Below are 19,310 nucleotides of genomic sequence, written 5' to 3' on the forward strand. Positions count from 1 at the left end.
AAGCAACAAGAGTAGATGTAAACCAGCAATTAAAAGAGGAATTGCCATGGTGAGGTCAGCAATGGTGCAATTGGAGAAAATATGGAAAGGCAGAAACATTTCTATCACCACTAAATAAAAGACTGGTGAATAGCTTGGTGTTTTCAATTTTCATTAATGGTGCTGAATCATGATAAGACTAAGCAAGAAGATGTCTTCTAGGTCTGACTCTGACTGATGAGACCTCAATAAAAGTCGAAACTAATCTGGACAGAGGCCCTTTTGATTATGCGCCTAAGAAGCGAAGTGTGTTTTTGCATTGTGGGATACATTGTAATAATGTGATGCTATTACTTCTTGCTATTTATAAAGCCTGCTTGGTTACTGCACCTTTGAAATACCGTTATTCTAATTAGCAGTGCGGGCTTTTTCTCTTGTAACCTTCCTTACTTATTCTACTGCTTACTATGTTTATCCGCCGTCTGTATTTACTAGTCGTAAGCCTATGAACACTGGAAAATTTATTTGTAAGACTGCTCCACCAGTATTATTTATATCAGCAGAAGACTTAGTAATATGTCTGGTAGATCTCTCTCCCTCCCTCTCTTACTAGCACGATTTCCTTCAACAAAGTTTATATAAACAGTCATGGTTCTTAAGTACTTAAACTGCACTTTTATTACTTTAGTTGTCTCCTGCTCACAAGTTCGATTTTTTTAGGAATAGTGCAGTTGTAATATAAAAAAATCAGGCAGCACTTTGTTTGCATATAAATAAAACACATTTAATTACAATAATAATAAAGTACATTAAATAAGCGATAGGGAGGTTACTCTTCTCTACTTATCCTTTATGCATTTGGTATATAGAAACAAACTTTTCCTTTTCAAATTTAAATGACCATACAATATATATATAATTACTCTGTTACTTCTCTGCTTAAAAAAATAAATTGTCAAGACCAGTGCTTTTTTTCTGGCAGTACGCAATGGTATGCAGTACCAGCACCTTTTTTTTCTTAAGTTTTTAAAAATTTGTGATTTATTGACAGCAAAATGTATTATAAATATTTTGGTAGGTGATATTGTGTTTACAAATTGAATTTTCAGTTTTGATTACTCATATGTTGGTACCCTGCTTTCCTGTTTGATAGGTTGGTATGTAAACAAAAACAGGAAGTTGTGTTCACTTCCGATTGCTTCCAATATTGGTTTATCAATTCTATATTCACTCTGCAACAGGCAGGTATTCACGTGAGTTTTGAATTAATCTAAGTTAAATCGGTGCAATAATTGTTCAAAATGAGTAAAATAAGTAGTTACTTTATGCCAATGAGAAAAAAGTATGGCTGAAGAAGCAGAAATTGTTGAATCTACTTGTGATCCTGTAACACAGAAAAGTAGCACCGAAAATACGCTTAGTGAAGAGGATCACGAAACCAAGATGAAGATCCATGTGGTCAAAAGGAAGCAGCTTCTGATAATGATTGGCCCGAATGTTGGACATTTTTGCAGAAAAATAACTTCTGTGAGAGAAACGAGTGGCTGTATGTCAAGAATAAAATGTTGGGCTGCAAAGCATGTTATGATATCAGAAGTCTTGTCGTCGGTAAACACATGGGAACGAAAATTTCAGCAGAGTGGTCAAATGGTAAAATCAGTCATTTTGGAGAATCTTGCAAACAACAGTTAATGTCATTAAGAAAAAAGATTTACGATCATAAGGAGAGTGCAGCGCACAAAGTATGACAACAAAGTGAGATGACGAGGTCATATCGGAGGATATGTTAAAAGTGTGGAAGTTGCTGTAATAACATCTTCATAGTGAGTACCGGCACCTTTTTTTCCAGAAAATGTACATTCTTTTTGTAATCTCCTAGATTACAAAAAGAATGTACATTAGAGATTTGGACACACTTATGGAGGCGCTTTGTCATGACTCCATAGGTCCTTCATCAAAGTCACTATGGTTTTTCTATCATCACAGGCCTTAGGTTTCCGTCCAGAGAGTCTTGTTTCAGGGGGTGCTTCGTCGGAATATTTGGCGGGTCTTGAACTGCAATCTTCCCAGTGCTCAAAAGTTCAGGCAAGAAGTTTCAGCATTCAGGCTTGAAGATCATTCTGCGGCTTTTGGCTTCCATTGACTTCCTGAAGCTCTTGGACATCTGACCAGCACTTGGCATCGACTGTTCTCCCAATTTTTCTCTGGCTCACTTCGGTAACAGCGCTTCACCACTGCTCTCTCGGCAACTAGATCTGTTCTCCTCTGTCAGCAACTGGATCTGGACTCCCCTCTGTCAGCAACTGGACCTGGACTCTCCTCACGATGATCGGCTCAGTCCCCTTTTATTTTCCCTTCTCTGCACGTTGCACCAAGGATTGTAAACCCCAAAGAAATCGGCAGTTCTCCTCGATCCTTTTGATAAAGCTGGGGCCCGTTCTTTTTTCTCCTCTGTGTGCTCTTTTTTCCTTGTCTTGTTGGGCAGCGGAAACTTCTCTAAAACTAACGAACCTCTTTGATATTTTCCTTGTCTTTTCGGGCAGCGGAAACTTCTCTAAAGCTAGCTTTGAAGGTGTTCATGTGCAGAACTTACAAACAACTTTCTCACACACACACTTCATCGTAAACAACTTTCTTATGCCCTCATATAGAGCAATTATACAAAACTTCTGATGGAAAAGCATTGCCTTTGTTTTTGACATTCTATAAACTTTAGTTAAAACAGTAAATACAATCAATTCTCATAGAGTTATTTACAATAATATCTAGCAAAAATATACAGAGTTAAACAAGATTATTTTTGTAACAGTTGGCACTTGCTTTCCTTTACATACTGCCTGAAGCAGTATGTAAAGGAAAGCAAGTGAGAATTGAGAACTTTAGATATGATAATTTCATCAGAGAATGTAACTGTGAGTGGGGCTTCACACTTCCTGCCAGTTGGTGAGAGTGATCATGAAGTGATCACATGGGTTGTGGCTAGCCGTATGAAGACTTCCATGAGGAAAGGATATATGTAGAAGTACAAGGCTGGTGATTATGACAAGCTTAAGAGAGCTTCATTAGAGAATGTAATTGTGAGTGGGGATTTGCACTTCCCGCCAGTTAGTGAGAGTGATCACATGGGTTGTGGCTAGCCGTATGAAGACTTCCATGAGGAAAGGATATATGTAGAAGTACAAGGCTGGTGATTATGACAAGCTTAAGAGAGCTTCATTAGAGAATGTAATTGTGAGTGGGGCTTTGCACTTCCCGCCAGTTAGTGAGAGTGATCACATGGGTTGTGGCTAGCCGTATGAAGACTTCCATGAGGAAAGGATATATGTAGAAGTACAAGGCTGGTGATTATGACAAGCTTAAGAGAGCTTCATTAGAGAATGTAATTGTGAGTGGGGCTTTGCACTTCCCGCCAGTTAGTGAGAGTGATCACATGGGTTGCAGCTAGCCATATGAAGACTTCTATGAGGAAAGGATATATGTAGAAGTACAAGGCTGGTGATTATTATTATTATTATTATTATTATTATTATTACGGGCAACTCCAGGGAGTCATTAGACTCATCGAGGGAGACCCAAATCACAACTATTCGACATTCATACAGTATCTATCATACCTCGCCTTAAACTCATTCACTATCACAGCATCCACCACAAATTCTGGGAGCGCATTCCACTCATTCACCACTCTAAAAGTAAAGAACCCGGCTCTAACACCTTTACTAACCACACTTTTGCCCAGTTTCCATGGATATCCCCTAGTTCTTCCACAACCAGTCCTGTTCTCAAAAATATCTTCTGAATTAATTTTATAGAAACCCTTCAGTAATTTGAATGTCTCAATCATATCTCCCCTCCTCCGCCTATCAACCAATTTTTGCAACCCACAAATCCTCAACCTGTTCTCATAAGGTAAAAATTGTTAGCAGAGCAAGCTTAAGAGACAACTTGGACCTGTAGCATTGAATGAAGAGTTGAATGTTAAGGAAACAAATGCTGCTTAGTAACTGACAAAGAAATACATAACAGCATCAATGTGTGAATGTATTCTGAAGGTCAAGAGGCTAAATAAGGTAGGTGTAAAATGGACAAACAAGGGGACTAAACATGAAATCTGGAAAGAGAAGGAACTTGGGAGGCAGCACAAGATGAATAATGCTAATAATGCTCGTCATGACGAGGGGAATCCTTATATGGGCATTTTCAGTTGAAGGTGAGTTAGCTGATCTCATACGGTGGTAGCAGGGTTTTTTCTCCTGGAAACTCGGGTTTTTCATTCCGCATACAGACAAATCGTTCTTCAGAACACACGCAATTTACAGATAAAAAATACTGTTGTTGGTGATGATAGGTGATAGATGGCGTTGATGGCAGTAGCGTCGTAGCTGGAGAATTAAGTAGTAGTGAAGAGGATGAGATGTATTTAGCGAAGTAGAGTAGTGTGCCCTCCCACGATGAGTGCTTGGACTCCCTGGAGGTATGTAATAATAATAATAATCAGTTGTATGAAGAGTAATAAAGAGCAGGCCTGGAGAGTGACTCCATTGGTAAGGACAACAAAAGTGCAGTATGAGCAGAAATTAGGAAATCAGGCCAAGAAAAATTCTTACAAGTTTTTTTAATATGTGGCAAGCAGAAGGAAGAATGATTATGATAAGATGCTGTTAAATGGATGAAGGTGGGAAATTGGCGGCTGCTGCAGAGGACATAGTTGAGGTGTTCAATGAGCAGTTCATCAGGATGTTTCATCCTTGGTGTGAAATCAAAAACTCAAGTGTAGAAAATGAAATGGGTGAAGACTTAATGGTGAGCGAGCAAGATATATGAGTTAAGTAAGCTAGATGTCAATAAGACAATAGGACATTGCATGAATGCAGATAAATTGAATGAGATTAAAGCACGGTTTGATGGGCTTTGTGTATAACAGTGTTTGCCTCTCATGATGAGTCTTTAGACTTCATGGAGGTCTGATGTTAATAATAATAATAATAAGGAAATTGATGTGAAGTCATTAGATGTATTCTGAAGGTCAAGAGGCTGAATAAGGTAGGTGTAAAATGGATGAACAAGGGGGGTAAACATGAAATCTGGAAGGAACTTGGGAGGCAGCACAAGATGAATAATGCTCATCGTGACGAGGGGAATCCTTATATGGGCATTTTCAGTTGAAGGTGAGTTAGCTGATCTCATATAGTGGTAGCAGGATTTTTTCTCCCAGAAATATATATGAGTAGCATAGTGACAATTCCTCACATGAGAACTTTGCTTACACTTGAATAAAGGATTAAACAAAACTATAAATTCTTGACAAGTTTAATGGAATGCATTGATCAAGACCACATCAGTAGTGACCAAAGTAAAATCAAAGCAGAATTCATATATTTTCTATATACAAATTAAATGGTATATCAGTATATATATTATTATTATTATTATTCATGACACCTCCAAGGAGTCCGAAGACTCATCGCAGGAGGACACCTGCGATGAGTCTTCGGCGAGTTCTTAGACGATATTATTAAATACTCTGGATCAGAGATAATTCTAGGAAGGTTACTGCTGAGTTGCAAAGTAATTACTTGGTAAGTAATCATTCTTGGTAAATAATTATATTCTTATTTCAGTTAATTGGTTTAATATTTAATATACTTAATAAATAATTATTGTTCACATTACCCAATTCTTAACGATGTCAAGAAATTATTAATATACTTAATAAATAATTATTGTTCACATTACCCAATTCTTAACGATGTCAAGAAATTATATTCTTTGTTTATTCTGTCCAAGTGTAAGCAAACAAAATTTATGCATGAGGTATTTTCTTGACTGGGCTACTTATATATAGAGGCTAATGATTTCACTTCAGTTGCTTTAGTATCCCATAATGCAATCCCTTTCAGATGTGATCAGACTGGTTTCAACCTTTATTGAGGTCTCATCAGTGGGAGTCAGACACAGAAGAAATACCAAGGTTGAAGTAAAGCAGAAGTGATATACTTTCCATACAATTTTGTTCGTTTCCTCTTGGGTAAAAGATAAAACACTGATCTGGAGTATTTAATAATATGGTGATGCACCAATAATGAAGGATTCAGGTCAGAAAGCAATCAAAGCAATTGAACTATTTTCTTTTAAAATTTTTAATTGTTCAGTTTAAAACCATACCACACAAAATATCTTAATGATTAGTGTTAAAAAAAATTAAAAGAAAAAAAAATTGAATCTTCATGTTCATCATAAAAACAGAATCTAGTACTTGATTAACCTTATGATTTCTAAAAGTAGTGTTAATTATTATTATATATCATAGTTAAAATTAAAAAATATAATTAAATTTATCTGGAATCTGTAAAACCGAAAAGTGTTTCCATGTATATTATTATTATTACCACCCCAAGACCTCATGGAGTCAAAGACTCATCTGGGAGGTCCTTTTATCACACACACAGCTCATCATACCGTGTTTTAAACACATTCAAACTCTTTGCAGACACCGCATTCTCAAGCAAGGCATTCCAATCATTCACAACTCTGCATGAAAAAACCTGCCTCTCACTCCCCTACTCACACCCTCTTTATACAGTTTCCAGGAATGACTTCTGGTTCTCCCCTGATCTCCCACTATTCTTTGTAAAACTTCTCCAGCCTTGATCCTATAACAACCCCTTACCAACTTGTAGGTCTCTATCATTTCTCCCCCTCTTCCTCCTGTCCACCAGATTCTGCAAATTACATCTTCTCAATCTTTCCTCATACTCGACATTCCAGAGGTCAGAAACTACCTTAGTCAGTCTCCTTTGGATCCTTTCCAACATCTCTTCATCCTTCTGAAAACCTGGTGACCAAATCTGGGCACAATAGTCCATGTGTGGCCTAATCAAAGCCTTATACAACAGAACAAGAATCTCCCTACTTCTACACGTCAGTGTCCTCCGCATCATTCCCAGAAGCCTTTGTGTTGTCTTCATAATTTTGGCGATGGGTAACCTAAATTTTAGATCCTTATACACTATCACCCCCCAGATCTCTTATTTCGTCTACCTCCAACAATATATTCTCACTAAGCATAAATTCTGCATACCATCTTTGTTTTCCAAATTTTAAAACCTTACATTTTGCAACATTGAACTCACATCCCCATTTTCGTGCCCAATCACTCAATCTATTCAAGTCTTCCTGTAAGGCCACAACATCTTCACTACACTTCATGGTTCGTCCCAACTTTGCATCATCTGCAAATAACTGAATATCTCCATCCAAATCTTCACCTATATCATTAATATACAAGTTAAACAGCAATGGACCTAAAACAGATCCCTGAGGCACTCCACTAGTGCCTTTCCTTTCCCTGGATATTGCTCCCCCCCTTACACAACTTATTGATATAGCCAGTCTCCAACCCAATGCACCAATCTAATATCCAACCCCATCTGCTCTAGTTTGACTGTCAACCTATCATGAGGTACTCTATCAAAAGCCTTTGCAAAATCCAAGTATATTACTATCCTTTTCCTCTGTCCAAGGAAGTAGTCACTTTATTGTAATAAGTAAGTAGATTACTAAAACATGACCTCCCTTTAGCAAATGCATGCTTCCAACCCATCAAAGATAATACCATTGTTATCAACCCAACTCTTAATGCTAGTTCTCACAAGCTTCTCCAACAACTTAACCACAACACCTGACACACAGATAGGCCTATAGTTTGATGCTTGAGTTCGATCACCTCCTTTATGAAGTGGCACAATCTTGCCCTCCTTCCACTCCTTAGGAACTTGACCGAGTGCAAGACTCATATTAAAAAAATATGTCAAGGCAGGCGTCAACGTCAACTCCCTGGCACATTCTTTCAGAATATGTGGTGATATATTATCAAGTCCCACAGCCTTATTAACGTCTAGTTTACTCAACTCCCCATACACCTCTTGCTCACCTAAAGTCAGTCTCTACTCCCCGTCATCAACTGCTCTCAATCCCTCCATGAATATGTATGTATATTCAAAATCTGAAAAAGAAAAAAAAAAAACTATGAAAATATATAAATAGAGAGAAATTGGAATACTGTAATCAGAGTCAATCCAAAATATTTCAAAACCCCCAAACAAATAAAATCTTCCAACCCTGTTTACTGCTATGAATTTATTGCAGTTTTAGCATCCTGAAAACCATGACACATAAATAAGTAAATAAATAATAAAATAAGCTAAAGAATAAAGAATACAGATACAGAATATAGAAAAGAAAGCTAAATAATAAAGATGGGAGAAGGCAGTCTCTATCCTTCAGCCTTTGCTGATTGTGCACTCCAGCTTTCTTTCCTGACAGTCAATAAAAAAAGACTGTCAGGAAAGAAAATACTGTTGTCATTTAGTGAACTAACACACTCATATTAGCGAGTTCTATTGTAATCAACTTTCTTGAGAAATTGGGATTAAAAACTAGTTAGGAGAAATAACTAGGAAACAAGCTGAAGAAATGCCTAGAAAAAAAATCCCTCTAGTTTGACAAGAATTGAACTTATAATGATCCTTGATTGGTAGCAGCCTACAGTGGTGCACCCAGAGGAGGGGGGCAAGGAGACATTCCCCCCCCCCAAAAAAAAAGAAAAAGAAAAAAACACTAGAAAATTTTCCAAAAATCTTTTCCTAATTAAAATTCTTTTTTTTATTTATGTTGTGTCTGTCTGCTATTTCTGTACTACTTATGAATTAGAGATCATTGCAGATGCTTAATCATAGGTTGTATGTGATGTGTAGCGTGTATTCTCAAATCATCTACTCAACTCATGCCCCCCCACCCCAAGATTAAATCCTGAGTGCGCTACTGGTAGCCTAGCACTATAGAAGCAAATCTCATTTCCACAGGATTACAGTATTTCACTTAAGGTGCATACTTTCAGGATCAGGACTACAGTATCTCACTTAAGGTGCATATTTTACCCTAATACTTAGGTGATAGATGGATTTTATAGCAAGAAGTGACATCACCACCCCACTTAATAGAGACTTGGAAGTGACTTGTAAGTCTTCAGAGATGGTGCTTGGATTATCTAATCCTTTATTCACTCAAGATATTAAGGTACTTTATGTTTTCAACCTTTCTTGTGAGTGAGATTCACATGAAACAAATAAAAGAAAACAGTGCATATTGAACAATCCATATTCCATTCCTGACTAATTTTTATTACTTCACCAGATGCATTTAATCAACCATTTGTTTATAACATCAAAATTTCCATTTCTATGAGGTAGAGAAGATTGATTTCTTCCTATTGTATTTTTTAAATTATTTTTTTTCTTCAACCTATTTGTCACTAGGATGGCTAAAGTCACCTAGTTAGGGGATCACAATAATATCATGCTGCCAGCATGCAGCTCCTCTACTGCATACCCTATTGGCAAGTATTTATGCATGCAGATCTGTGTTCAATGGACTGGTTTGCCTCTTTTGAGGAACAACAACAAAAAAAAAATGCTTCCACCTCTGTATAAGACCAACTGACCTGATTGAAAGACCTGATAAGAGTTCTTCACATCATAGACAGGTTTCAAACCTGGGCATTGGTAACAAAGGACACATATATATCAGCTGAGCTATGGAGGCGCCTTTTAAAATCATACTTTCAAAAATTAGGTTCAAATCCTATCTAGGACACTAGGAACCTTCGCAGGTGTATGTTTTGTGCTGAGGTGAGTTAGCAGATCACAAAGGGAAATGTCAGGAACACTTTTAAAAATTCTCGAAAATCAGGCAAACCAGCCGGGCAAAACGAAGTTAACTGACATAATATGTTGCCATCATATCCTTAGTATACTAGATGTAATAAAAACCAAACCAAACAGGGAAACTGATTTCTTAAAGCCGACAATAATAATAATAATAAAATCAGTGCATACTGAATACATTAATAGTATTATTATTTTAACAAGTAATCGTTTATTTCATAGTTGTTTACCTTCGACTGTGCCATTTCCTTTATGAACGAGTATTAAACAGTAGTATTCCTAGATTACTCACATAACAAACTACGAAGAAAAATAGTTAAAACTTTTTTAAATTAGTATGTACGAATTCGGACTTTGTGATGCAAAACAGAATGATAAATTTCTTTAAATTTCTTAAAGCTGTCATAACACAGCATATCATAACGGCATGTATCTAACAAACGCCTTTCGACGTTGCCATAGTAACATACTGACTATGAATTGAAATGGATGCGAAGTCATTAATTGGAATTAGAATCTGATAAGGAAATAAAATAAATAAATAAATATGGGTGAATTTATATATGTTGTTTTGTTCTATGCAATTTACTTTATTTTTTCATCAGCAGTACATAACTTTGGTTACAGCCAGGAATTATATTAAAGTCTGGTTGGCGGAGTAGTTAGCATCCGCTCTCCAGCCAAAAGGCTGTGGACAAATCCACCCTGGGGGGGGAGGTTGTCTTAAACCTTCATACATTCATTCATACAAATATATATACACTACCAAATACCGAATGGATTACTATGGGATAAGAAGACCTGACATTCCAGCAGTGGGAAAAGCCTTCACTGAACATTGGGGAAGATATAGGCTGAATATGGTACAAACTGATGAATATCATCATGCCCATCATTAGCTGTAGCCAGAATTAGTTTACGGGACGAAAAGCCTCAGTGTATATTATATATATATAATCATTCAAGGGCTCACTTTAGTGAGCAAGAGGATGGTAAACCCGAAAAACATGATGCTGGATCTTGCCTTACTTCATGTAACATACACTACGTGGAAAGAAATCAATGGTCACTCGCGATGAGCAAGGTACATAGTGCCATCTAACGAGTCACGTGATTGTAGTCGCTAAAAATTGGAGAATATGATGTTCTTAAGTCACTGCAACTGTGTTCGGATGAAATGGCTGTGAGGGGGGGACTGACAAGTTTAAAAGAGGCGTTATGATACGATGCAATGTTGCAGACCTATCTATATGGCAAATTATTGAAAATTAGACCATCCCAGGTTAACAATCAATAATACCATACCGAGATGGAAGGGAATCAAATGGAAGTGCTACCGAGATACAGAATAAAGAAAATAAAGCTAAAGAATAAAGATTGGCGAAGTCAGTCTCTATCCTTCAGCCTTTGCTGATTGTGCATTCCAGAGCGAATGTCCTATGCATGACTCACACATTCATCGAACGTGACTGTAGAGTGCTAGGAGGGAAACACCATTCGTCTGCCGACACGTTGAATATGGAGTTCTGCAAAAAACATTTAAAACCGAGGCTCGCAACATGAGTTTCCATGGTAGGACCGCAATATGAAAGTCCCACATTACCTGAACCAACATGCAGCATCGTCTTCAGTAATGCAAAGTTCGTGTACAGTGGAACATGAGAGTTGGAAAACTGGGCTACAGAGTGACAATCACACTACTGAGCAGATGGACTGGTGTGGGTATCGCAGATGCCGATGAACGTTTCTTACAAAAGTGTATAACCATAACTATGAAATTCGGAAGTGGCGGTGTGATGGTATGGCGCTGCATGTTTTTTCCTAGCTTGGCCTCGGACCTCTGTATGTGGTGCAACGAACATCGAATTTCGAGGGGAATTTGTCTCTTTCAATTCTCTTTCAGCAAGATAATGCACTGTGTCATAAGGCTGTTGCTGCAACTGAGTGGTTTGTGGATATAAAGCAATCCCTCGATTAATGCGCCCCCGATTAGTCTGCTGTTTTTTTCGATACACAAATTCGATTAGTGCGTTTCTAAAATTCGATTAGTGCACCTATATACATCTTAAAAATAAATGTTACAGATTTCAAAAATTTTCTATACAGTTTTATGTCTAACTATTTTAAAAAATCACTCACCAGAATGAAATAATTTAGTTACCGATTTAAAACATTTTACAAAGTTATTTTTAATGGCATGCTACACTACTTACATGTGCACTATGTTCCAAATTTTTACCGCTAAAATTTATGTCATCTGCTATAGTAAGCCCACAGATTCGAGACCCTTCGACACTTCTGCGCATGTCATGAAATGGAGAATCTATTCCGATAATAGGGTAATCAATCCGTCTTCTGGGATGAGTTGTTTATTATTACCGTCGGAAATTCACTTCTCTTTTGTGATCATTGTAGTTTTAAAGTGGTAACTACTTTGCTTGTATAACAGTTGGGAAATTTTATCTATAAAGCACGTGATTTCGCTTGTTGGCGACCAATTCGTACGTCCTTCATTTCATTCTTCCCTTCAATGATAACGTCTAAGAGTTAATTAAATCTCATTCTGAAGAATTGAGTGATTCCGACCTGTCAAATTTAGATGCACAGCAGGAAGATCCCGAAAAATATGAAGAAAATTTGACAACTGATAGTAGGCCAAAAGAGATTTCACAGAAACAATTTGAAAATATTTTTCGTACAATCGAACTTTTTAAACAGCAATGCTTAGAGGATGACCCTGGTGAAGAGAGAAGCAGAAAATTTTCCAAAAGAGTAGAAGAGGTAGAAGTCAGAGATAGCAGCTACACCGTCGGGTGTATGAAAAAAAGAAACAATATGCCCGCCATACTACGTTAGCTCAATTCTTTGTTCAAAAGTAGAATAATAAAATTTATATTCTGAATATGTTTTATTGTCTTACAGCTTCATGGTTTTCTTTTAACTAGGCCCTGAGATATACCTTAATTCTTTTATAAAAAAATTAAGATTCAAAAAAGAAATTTGAGGAACGAATTAAACTCTCTCCCATAGGTTATTATATTAGATTACTGCGTTTTCGATTAATGCGCGTGTTTTAAAAAACGCATTAGGCGCACTAATCGCGGGATTGCTGTAAATGTCATCACACTCGACTGGCCTTCACAGAGCACTGTTCTCAACACTATGCAACATCTCTGGGATGAACTGGAGCGTTGGGTGAGGTCAAGGGATGTCAGCCCCACAACATCCCATGACCTCACGGGAAGAATATCCAAAATCTGCATTGATCGTATTTTTTACTATGGATGAGACTTGGATTCACCACCAGAATCCCAACAGCAGTCAAAACAGTGGACGGTTGTTCAGCGCTAAAGAAGACAAAGTCGATTCCATTTGCAGGAAAGGTCATAGCATCGGTGTTTTGAGATGCTAAAGGCATTTTGTTTAATAATTATATTGAGAAGGGTAAAGCAATAACCAGGTAATATTATTCCAATCTTTTAACCACACTAGCCAAAAAAATTCGAGATCAAACACCCGGTTTGCAGAAGAAAAAATTATCTTTCATCAGAACAATGCACCTGCACACAAAGGTGTTTCGGCAATGGGAAAATTATGGGATCTGCACTATGAATTGTTGGAACATCCACCGTATTCTTCAGATTTGGCTCCCTCTGACTTCTATCTCTTCCCAAAACTAAAATCTTCCTCGTTGGTCAGCGTTTTTCTTTGAATCAAGAGGTGATTGCATCTGTAGAGGGGTATTTTGCAGATCTTACTAAGAACCACTATAATAATAAAAAATAAATCAACTAACGCCTTTTATTCCCTAATAGGGAGTAAGCGAGGCCTTTATACCCTATCTAGCTTTTTGGAGACTGAGTGGGCAGTTCAATCTCCACCGGTAGCCAATCAGAGATAGCTGGCCCATGTCTATCACTAATTATAGCAGCCGCCGATGAAGAGGCTGGCAAACAAGTGCTGCCATCTCTTGGTACCTGACCCTAACAAGATATGTCACTGTCTGAAATAATGTGGGTACTACGGTCGATTTTCTTGAGTTTACGGGATGAAAAACCCGAGTTTCCGGGAGGAAAAACCCGCTTGCCTGTGCATATATATATATATATATATTTTTTTTTTTTTTAAATTAATAATTATACTGACTAAGAACACCCAAAGAGGTAAGAAAACTTTCATATAACACGACTAGTTTCGTGTTATATGAAAGAATGGCGACTACTTCAGGTGTGTAAGTAATAATAAAAAAAATAATAATAATAAATTTCAAATATGACTGTTGCTATTCCCATTTTGTTAATGTGAGAAGTCCATGTTTTTTACCTTGTTATTTTTCCAGTTTTTTGTTACTATTTGCACACTTGAAGAAGTCGGCGTTCCGATGAAACTAGTCGTGTTATATTAAAGTTTTCTTACCTTTCTCGGTGTTCTTAGTCAGTATAATTATTAATTTTTAAAATGTCTACAAGCCGAGTCAATACTAGTCAAAATATATATAAGCTCTTATATGCTCTGTATTACTTAACCTTGGTATTTCTAAGCCTGGCTCCCACTGATGAGATCTCAATAAAGGTTGAAACCGGTCTGGGTAGTGGGCCCTTACCTTTAATACATAACATCATACATCTCCTCAAGGAGAGGTGCTTTGCTTTAAGGGTAAATATTAAGAAGAGTGATCAGAGCTTATTCCATCTTTACCACGAGTTGCCTATGACTTGCACTACTTTGCAGGTCACCCAGGCTTGTACTTCTTCCAGGAGCAAACTTGACTTACTTGTCTGTTTACTTACTTGGGAAATGGATTAAAACCACGTTTAAAATAGCATGGCATCGTTAACATATAATATACCCAAGATAAAAAACTTTCTCTCTCTTTCTCTCTCTCTCTCTCTGTATATATATATATATATATATATATGTGTGTGTGTGTGTGTGTGTGTGTGTGTGTGTGTAGAAAGGAAATCATCTTCAATCCTGTTCATCTAAATAATAACTTCAGCTACAACCTCCCAGATATTCATTCAGGTGTAATCGTGTACTGGCGTTCACGAGATGCCACTAGCATGTACTTTCCCAACAATACAACAAACGAAAGAACAGCTTTAAAAACAATCACAACAATTTAATGTCAATTATGTATAGAGACGCTCTCTATGATGTTCATAGTTTAAGCTTCAGGGTTCTAGTGTTTTTTCTGTCTTTTATAATTTCACCTGATGAAGGCTGTTTCAAGACGAAACTAGTCTTGTTTTTATATTTAAACCTTTTACTTAAATATATATATATATATATATATATATATATATATATATATATATATGTATATGACAGAATAATCATTGACTCGGTTAACATACATAGTTTTATGAAGAATTAAATGACTAGAACCGAGATTTAATTAAAAAGGTTTTAATATAAACACACTACTAGTTTCGGCCTGTAACAGCCTTCTTCAGGTGACATTATAAAAGAAAAAAACACTAAACATTGAGGGTTAAAAGACTACGAACAATACAGACAGTCTTTATACATAATTAGCATGAAAACGTTGTAGTTGTATTTGAAGCTGTTCTTTCGTTTGTTGCATTGTTGGGAGAGAGTGCGTGTTTGCTGCTTCACGTGAACGCCAGTACATGATTACAGCTGAATGACTATCTGGGAGGTTGTAGCTTCGGTTGTTATTTAGATGAACAAGATTGAAGATGATTTCTCTAGATTCCACTATTTTTCTCTCTATTTCGTCACTGCAACGGAAGATGTTAGTAGATTTTTCCCAGCAGACTTTGTGACTTTGGTTATCATCATTAGGATTAGCCAAGAAAAGGATATGACTTGACAATGCACTCGCTCGCTGTCTCTTGTAAGTAATGTCTCTCATGTGTTCTTCCATACGCATTTCGACAGATTTGTCTGTCTGCCCGAAATAAGGAATATCGCAGTCATATAATATTTTATATACACCAGGGTATTTGAGTTGATGATGACAAGGTTTTGGGTGACTAATTAAGGAACGGATCTTTGGAAGTGGAGTGAATAAAGTTCTGATATTGTATTTTCTTAGAACTTTTGCTAATTTATGTGAAACAGTACTTATGTAAGGAATAGATATATTGCCTTTGAATCTTTGTTTCTTCTGAGTGATGTCTAGGAGGATTAAGAAGGAATTTGTCAATGATTTTCTTGGAATATCCATTAACTTCGAAAGAAGTTTTCAGATGGTTTATTTCTGTAAGCAGTTCATTTGGGTCATCAAGAAGAGAACGGGCTCCATGTCCCAAGGTGGAAATTATTCCAAGCTTATGAGGAGGGAAATGATGAGACTGACTGTGCAGATATCTGTTGGTATGTGTGGGCTTTCTATATCTCGATATTTTTAGTTTACCAGAAGAGCGAGTCAGTTTGACATCAAGAAAAGGCAAGGCATTATCCGTTTCAAGCTCAGCAGTAAACTTAATACTTTGATGTCGGCTATTGAGATGTTCGAGGAAAACCATAAGGGATTCATGTCCATGGCTCCAAACAATGAAGACATCATGCACATAACGTTTCCAAACTTTAGGTGTTAAAATAAAGGAAGAGATAGCCTTGGTTTCAAAATCCTCTAAGTAAATATTTGAGAGTACAGGGGATAAAGGATTACCCATAGCCAGTCCATGATTTTGTTTGTATATATTATCTTGAAATTTGAAGTAACTGGACCTGATGCAATGTGTAAGCAAGGCTAACATTTTTTTGGATAACTTGTCCTTGAGTAATGTTAGGACTTCATCTGTAGGGACATTAGTGAACAAAGAAGTTATGTCCAAGCTAGCCATGATGTCATTTTCATCAACTGTAATATCCTTGATGTATGTAAAAAATTCTGTAGTGTTCTTGATAAAGGATGGTGCCCTCCCTGAAAAACGTTTGAGGTATTTGGCAAGATATTTTGAAAGTTTGTATGTAGGCGAATCGATACCTTCTACAATTGGGCGTAATGGGGTGTTCTCTTTATGGATTTTAGGAACACCATATATGCGAGGAATTAACGGATGGAGAGAGCGTAGAGATAAACGAACGTTTCGGGATAATTCAGTTGTTGTTTTTAAAAGTTGTTTGTACGATTTTGAAGATCACGAGTTGGATCTCTCTCAAGTATTGAGTAGGTATCATTATGTAGTATTTCAATCATTTTATTCTGGTAATCTTCAGCGTTCAGGATGACTGTTGCATTTCCTTTATCCGCAGGGAGGATGATTGTATCTCTGTTGTTTTTTAAACTTTTAATAGCTTTGCGTTCAGTTGAAGTAATGTTGTCTGCAGGTGGTTTTGCGTTATTGATAATAAAGATTGATTCAATACATAGAAGGTTTGCATCTTGTGGAGGGAGAAAAGAAGCAGCTTTTTCTATTTTTGTAAGTAGTGTCTCCTTTGGTATTAATTTTGGGGAAGGAATAAAGTTTAGACCTTTACTAAGGATGCTTTGTTCTACATCTGAAAGTATATAGGAGGATTTGTTGATAACGACTTTATCAACAAATCAAAGTCGTTATCAACAAATCCTCGTTTGCGAGCACGTTTTGGAACACCACGTGAGGAGAAAGTTTATTGAAAAGAGTTTTAGATTAAGAGAACAATTTAAGCGGGAAGGATGGATATAAAAAGGGAAGAACGCGGAAAATAAGAATAATAAGGAAACACAGAGAGAGAGGATTAGCAGTAGGTTGGAATCGGAGCATTCGGGAATCACAGTGCGATAATAGCGAGTCGGCAAGTCACTCAAGCAGCTAATAAAGTCTACTAGTCGAGAGGCGGTTAGCTAATAAGTTGTAGAATAACAATTATAGCTACGGAAGACAACTGAGTGACTACTAAATAGACTAGCAATACTTGAGTTGATATTTAATTTCAGGGCCGACCTGTCAAGGACACACAGAATCTTGAAATAAAGCACTGAGTTACTAGAATAGTAGAAGCTGTAAAATTGAAGTTTACCGTTAGCTGTGTTTAGAATTGTAGTGTCTAAAGGATTAATTGAATGCCGGAAGAGTGAACAACTGTGCATATAAAACCCAGTTAAGGAATTATTGTGTGTTGCCTTATGTCATGAGTGATCAGTAGTACTTCATGCAAGAACGTTTGTTTATGTGTATAGTGACAGTGAATTAATTCAGTTAATGCTTTGAAGATTTATTTTAATGAGTGCCGATTATTGTTAAAAGTGTTTACAGTTAAAATAATGTTCGTGTGTAAGTTCATGAAGAAAGAAGATTATCAGTAAGATTATTCCAACCATTAATATTCCTTTGCAGAGAAGTGTGTGAGTTTCATCCTAGAATTTCCTTATACTAACAGTAACTATTGCGGAAACTAGCTAAAGTGTATTTATAAGTGTTTGCTTGTAAAGAGGTATTATTGCAATTTTTATTGTATTTGAAACTTAAAGAGCTATGAGATATTGATGTGAATGATCATTAAGGAATTTTATTAAATAGTTAAAAGGAACTGTGAGAAAACTGCATTACAGATAACAGAATTACCATTGTCTGAGCTTGTATGACTTTATTATCAGAAAGGCTGAAGTGTTTATAATAACTTATTTAGTGATTTGATCTTAAGTGTAAAATTTGTGATTCTAAACTAAATGTTAGTTTTTGTTAATCTAAAGTTGTATTTTGCCTGAATCTATGGAGGGATGTGGACATAAGAAACAGATGGAAAATATACTTTGAGGGACTTTTGAATGAGGAAAATGCAAGGACTCTCAGAGGAGATGGGCAGCCTTCAGAGGAGATGGCAGCCTTCTGAGGGGATGGTGCAGAACATCAGTAGAGTGGAAGTGATGGAGGCCATGAAGAGGATGAGGAATGTAAAATCGGTGGGCCCCGACAGAATTCCCGTGGAGGCATGGAAGGCACTGGGGAAGAGGGAATTGACCTGCTGTGGGACCTGTTCATGAAAGTTTGCCAACAGGAAAATATACCTGAGGAATGGAGGGAGAGTACTCTTGTCCCCATCTACAAGGGTAAAGGGGATGCACAAGACTGTAAAAATTACAGAGGAATAAAGTTGATGTCCCACACAATGAAGATCCTAGAAAGGGTTCTTGATGGTAGATTGAGGAAGGAGGTGGAGATTGCAAAGGAACAATTTGGCTTCATGCCTGGTAGATCAACAACAGATGCTATCTTTGGGTTATGGCAGATGATGGAAAAATATCGAGAGAAACAAAGGGAGCTACATCTGATATTTATTGATCTGGAGAAAGCATACGATAGAGTGCCAAGGCAAGAAGTCTGGAGGTGTCTGATGGAGAAGAAGGTGCCGGAGATATATGTCAGGTTGGTGCGGGAAATGTACAGAAATGTGAAGACAAGTGTCCGGACCTGTTTGGGACAGACAGAAAGTTTTCAAGTAACAGTTGGCTTGCATCAAGGGTTAGCATTAAGTCCGTTTCTGTTTAATATTGTGATGGAGGTGAGAGAAGATGCGCCTTGGACAATGTTGTATGCAGATGACATCTTGTTGTGTGTATTTTCAAGAGAAGAAGTGGGAACTAAACTGGAAAGATGGAGAAAAGTAGTGGAAGAGAGAGGTATGAGACTGAGCAGAAGTAAGACAGAGTAT

At 37.0% G+C, this 19,310-nt stretch overlaps 1 protein-coding gene across 1 annotated transcript in view; it reads right to left on the reverse strand.

Annotated features, from left to right (window-relative positions):
• LOC150110236 (cilia- and flagella-associated protein 45-like) overlaps window positions 1–10,103 on the reverse strand; it is a 168,219-nt gene extending 158,116 nt beyond the window's left edge. The window contains exon 1 of the mRNA XM_090392294.1: window positions 9,935–10,103. Coding sequence (XP_090248420.1) covers window positions 9,935–9,949 — 15 coding nt within the window. The 5' untranslated portion in view covers window positions 9,950–10,103. The remainder of the gene's footprint in view (window positions 1–9,934) is intronic.
• Between the last annotated feature and the right edge of the window lie 9,207 nt (window positions 10,104–19,310).

Source organism: Typopeltis vanoorti, chromosome 1 (assembly GCF_054136105.1).
Source record: "Typopeltis vanoorti isolate ZY-2024b chromosome 1, IOZ_Tvanoo_1.0, whole genome shotgun sequence".
NCBI lineage: Eukaryota > Metazoa > Arthropoda > Arachnida > Uropygi > Thelyphonidae > Typopeltis > Typopeltis vanoorti.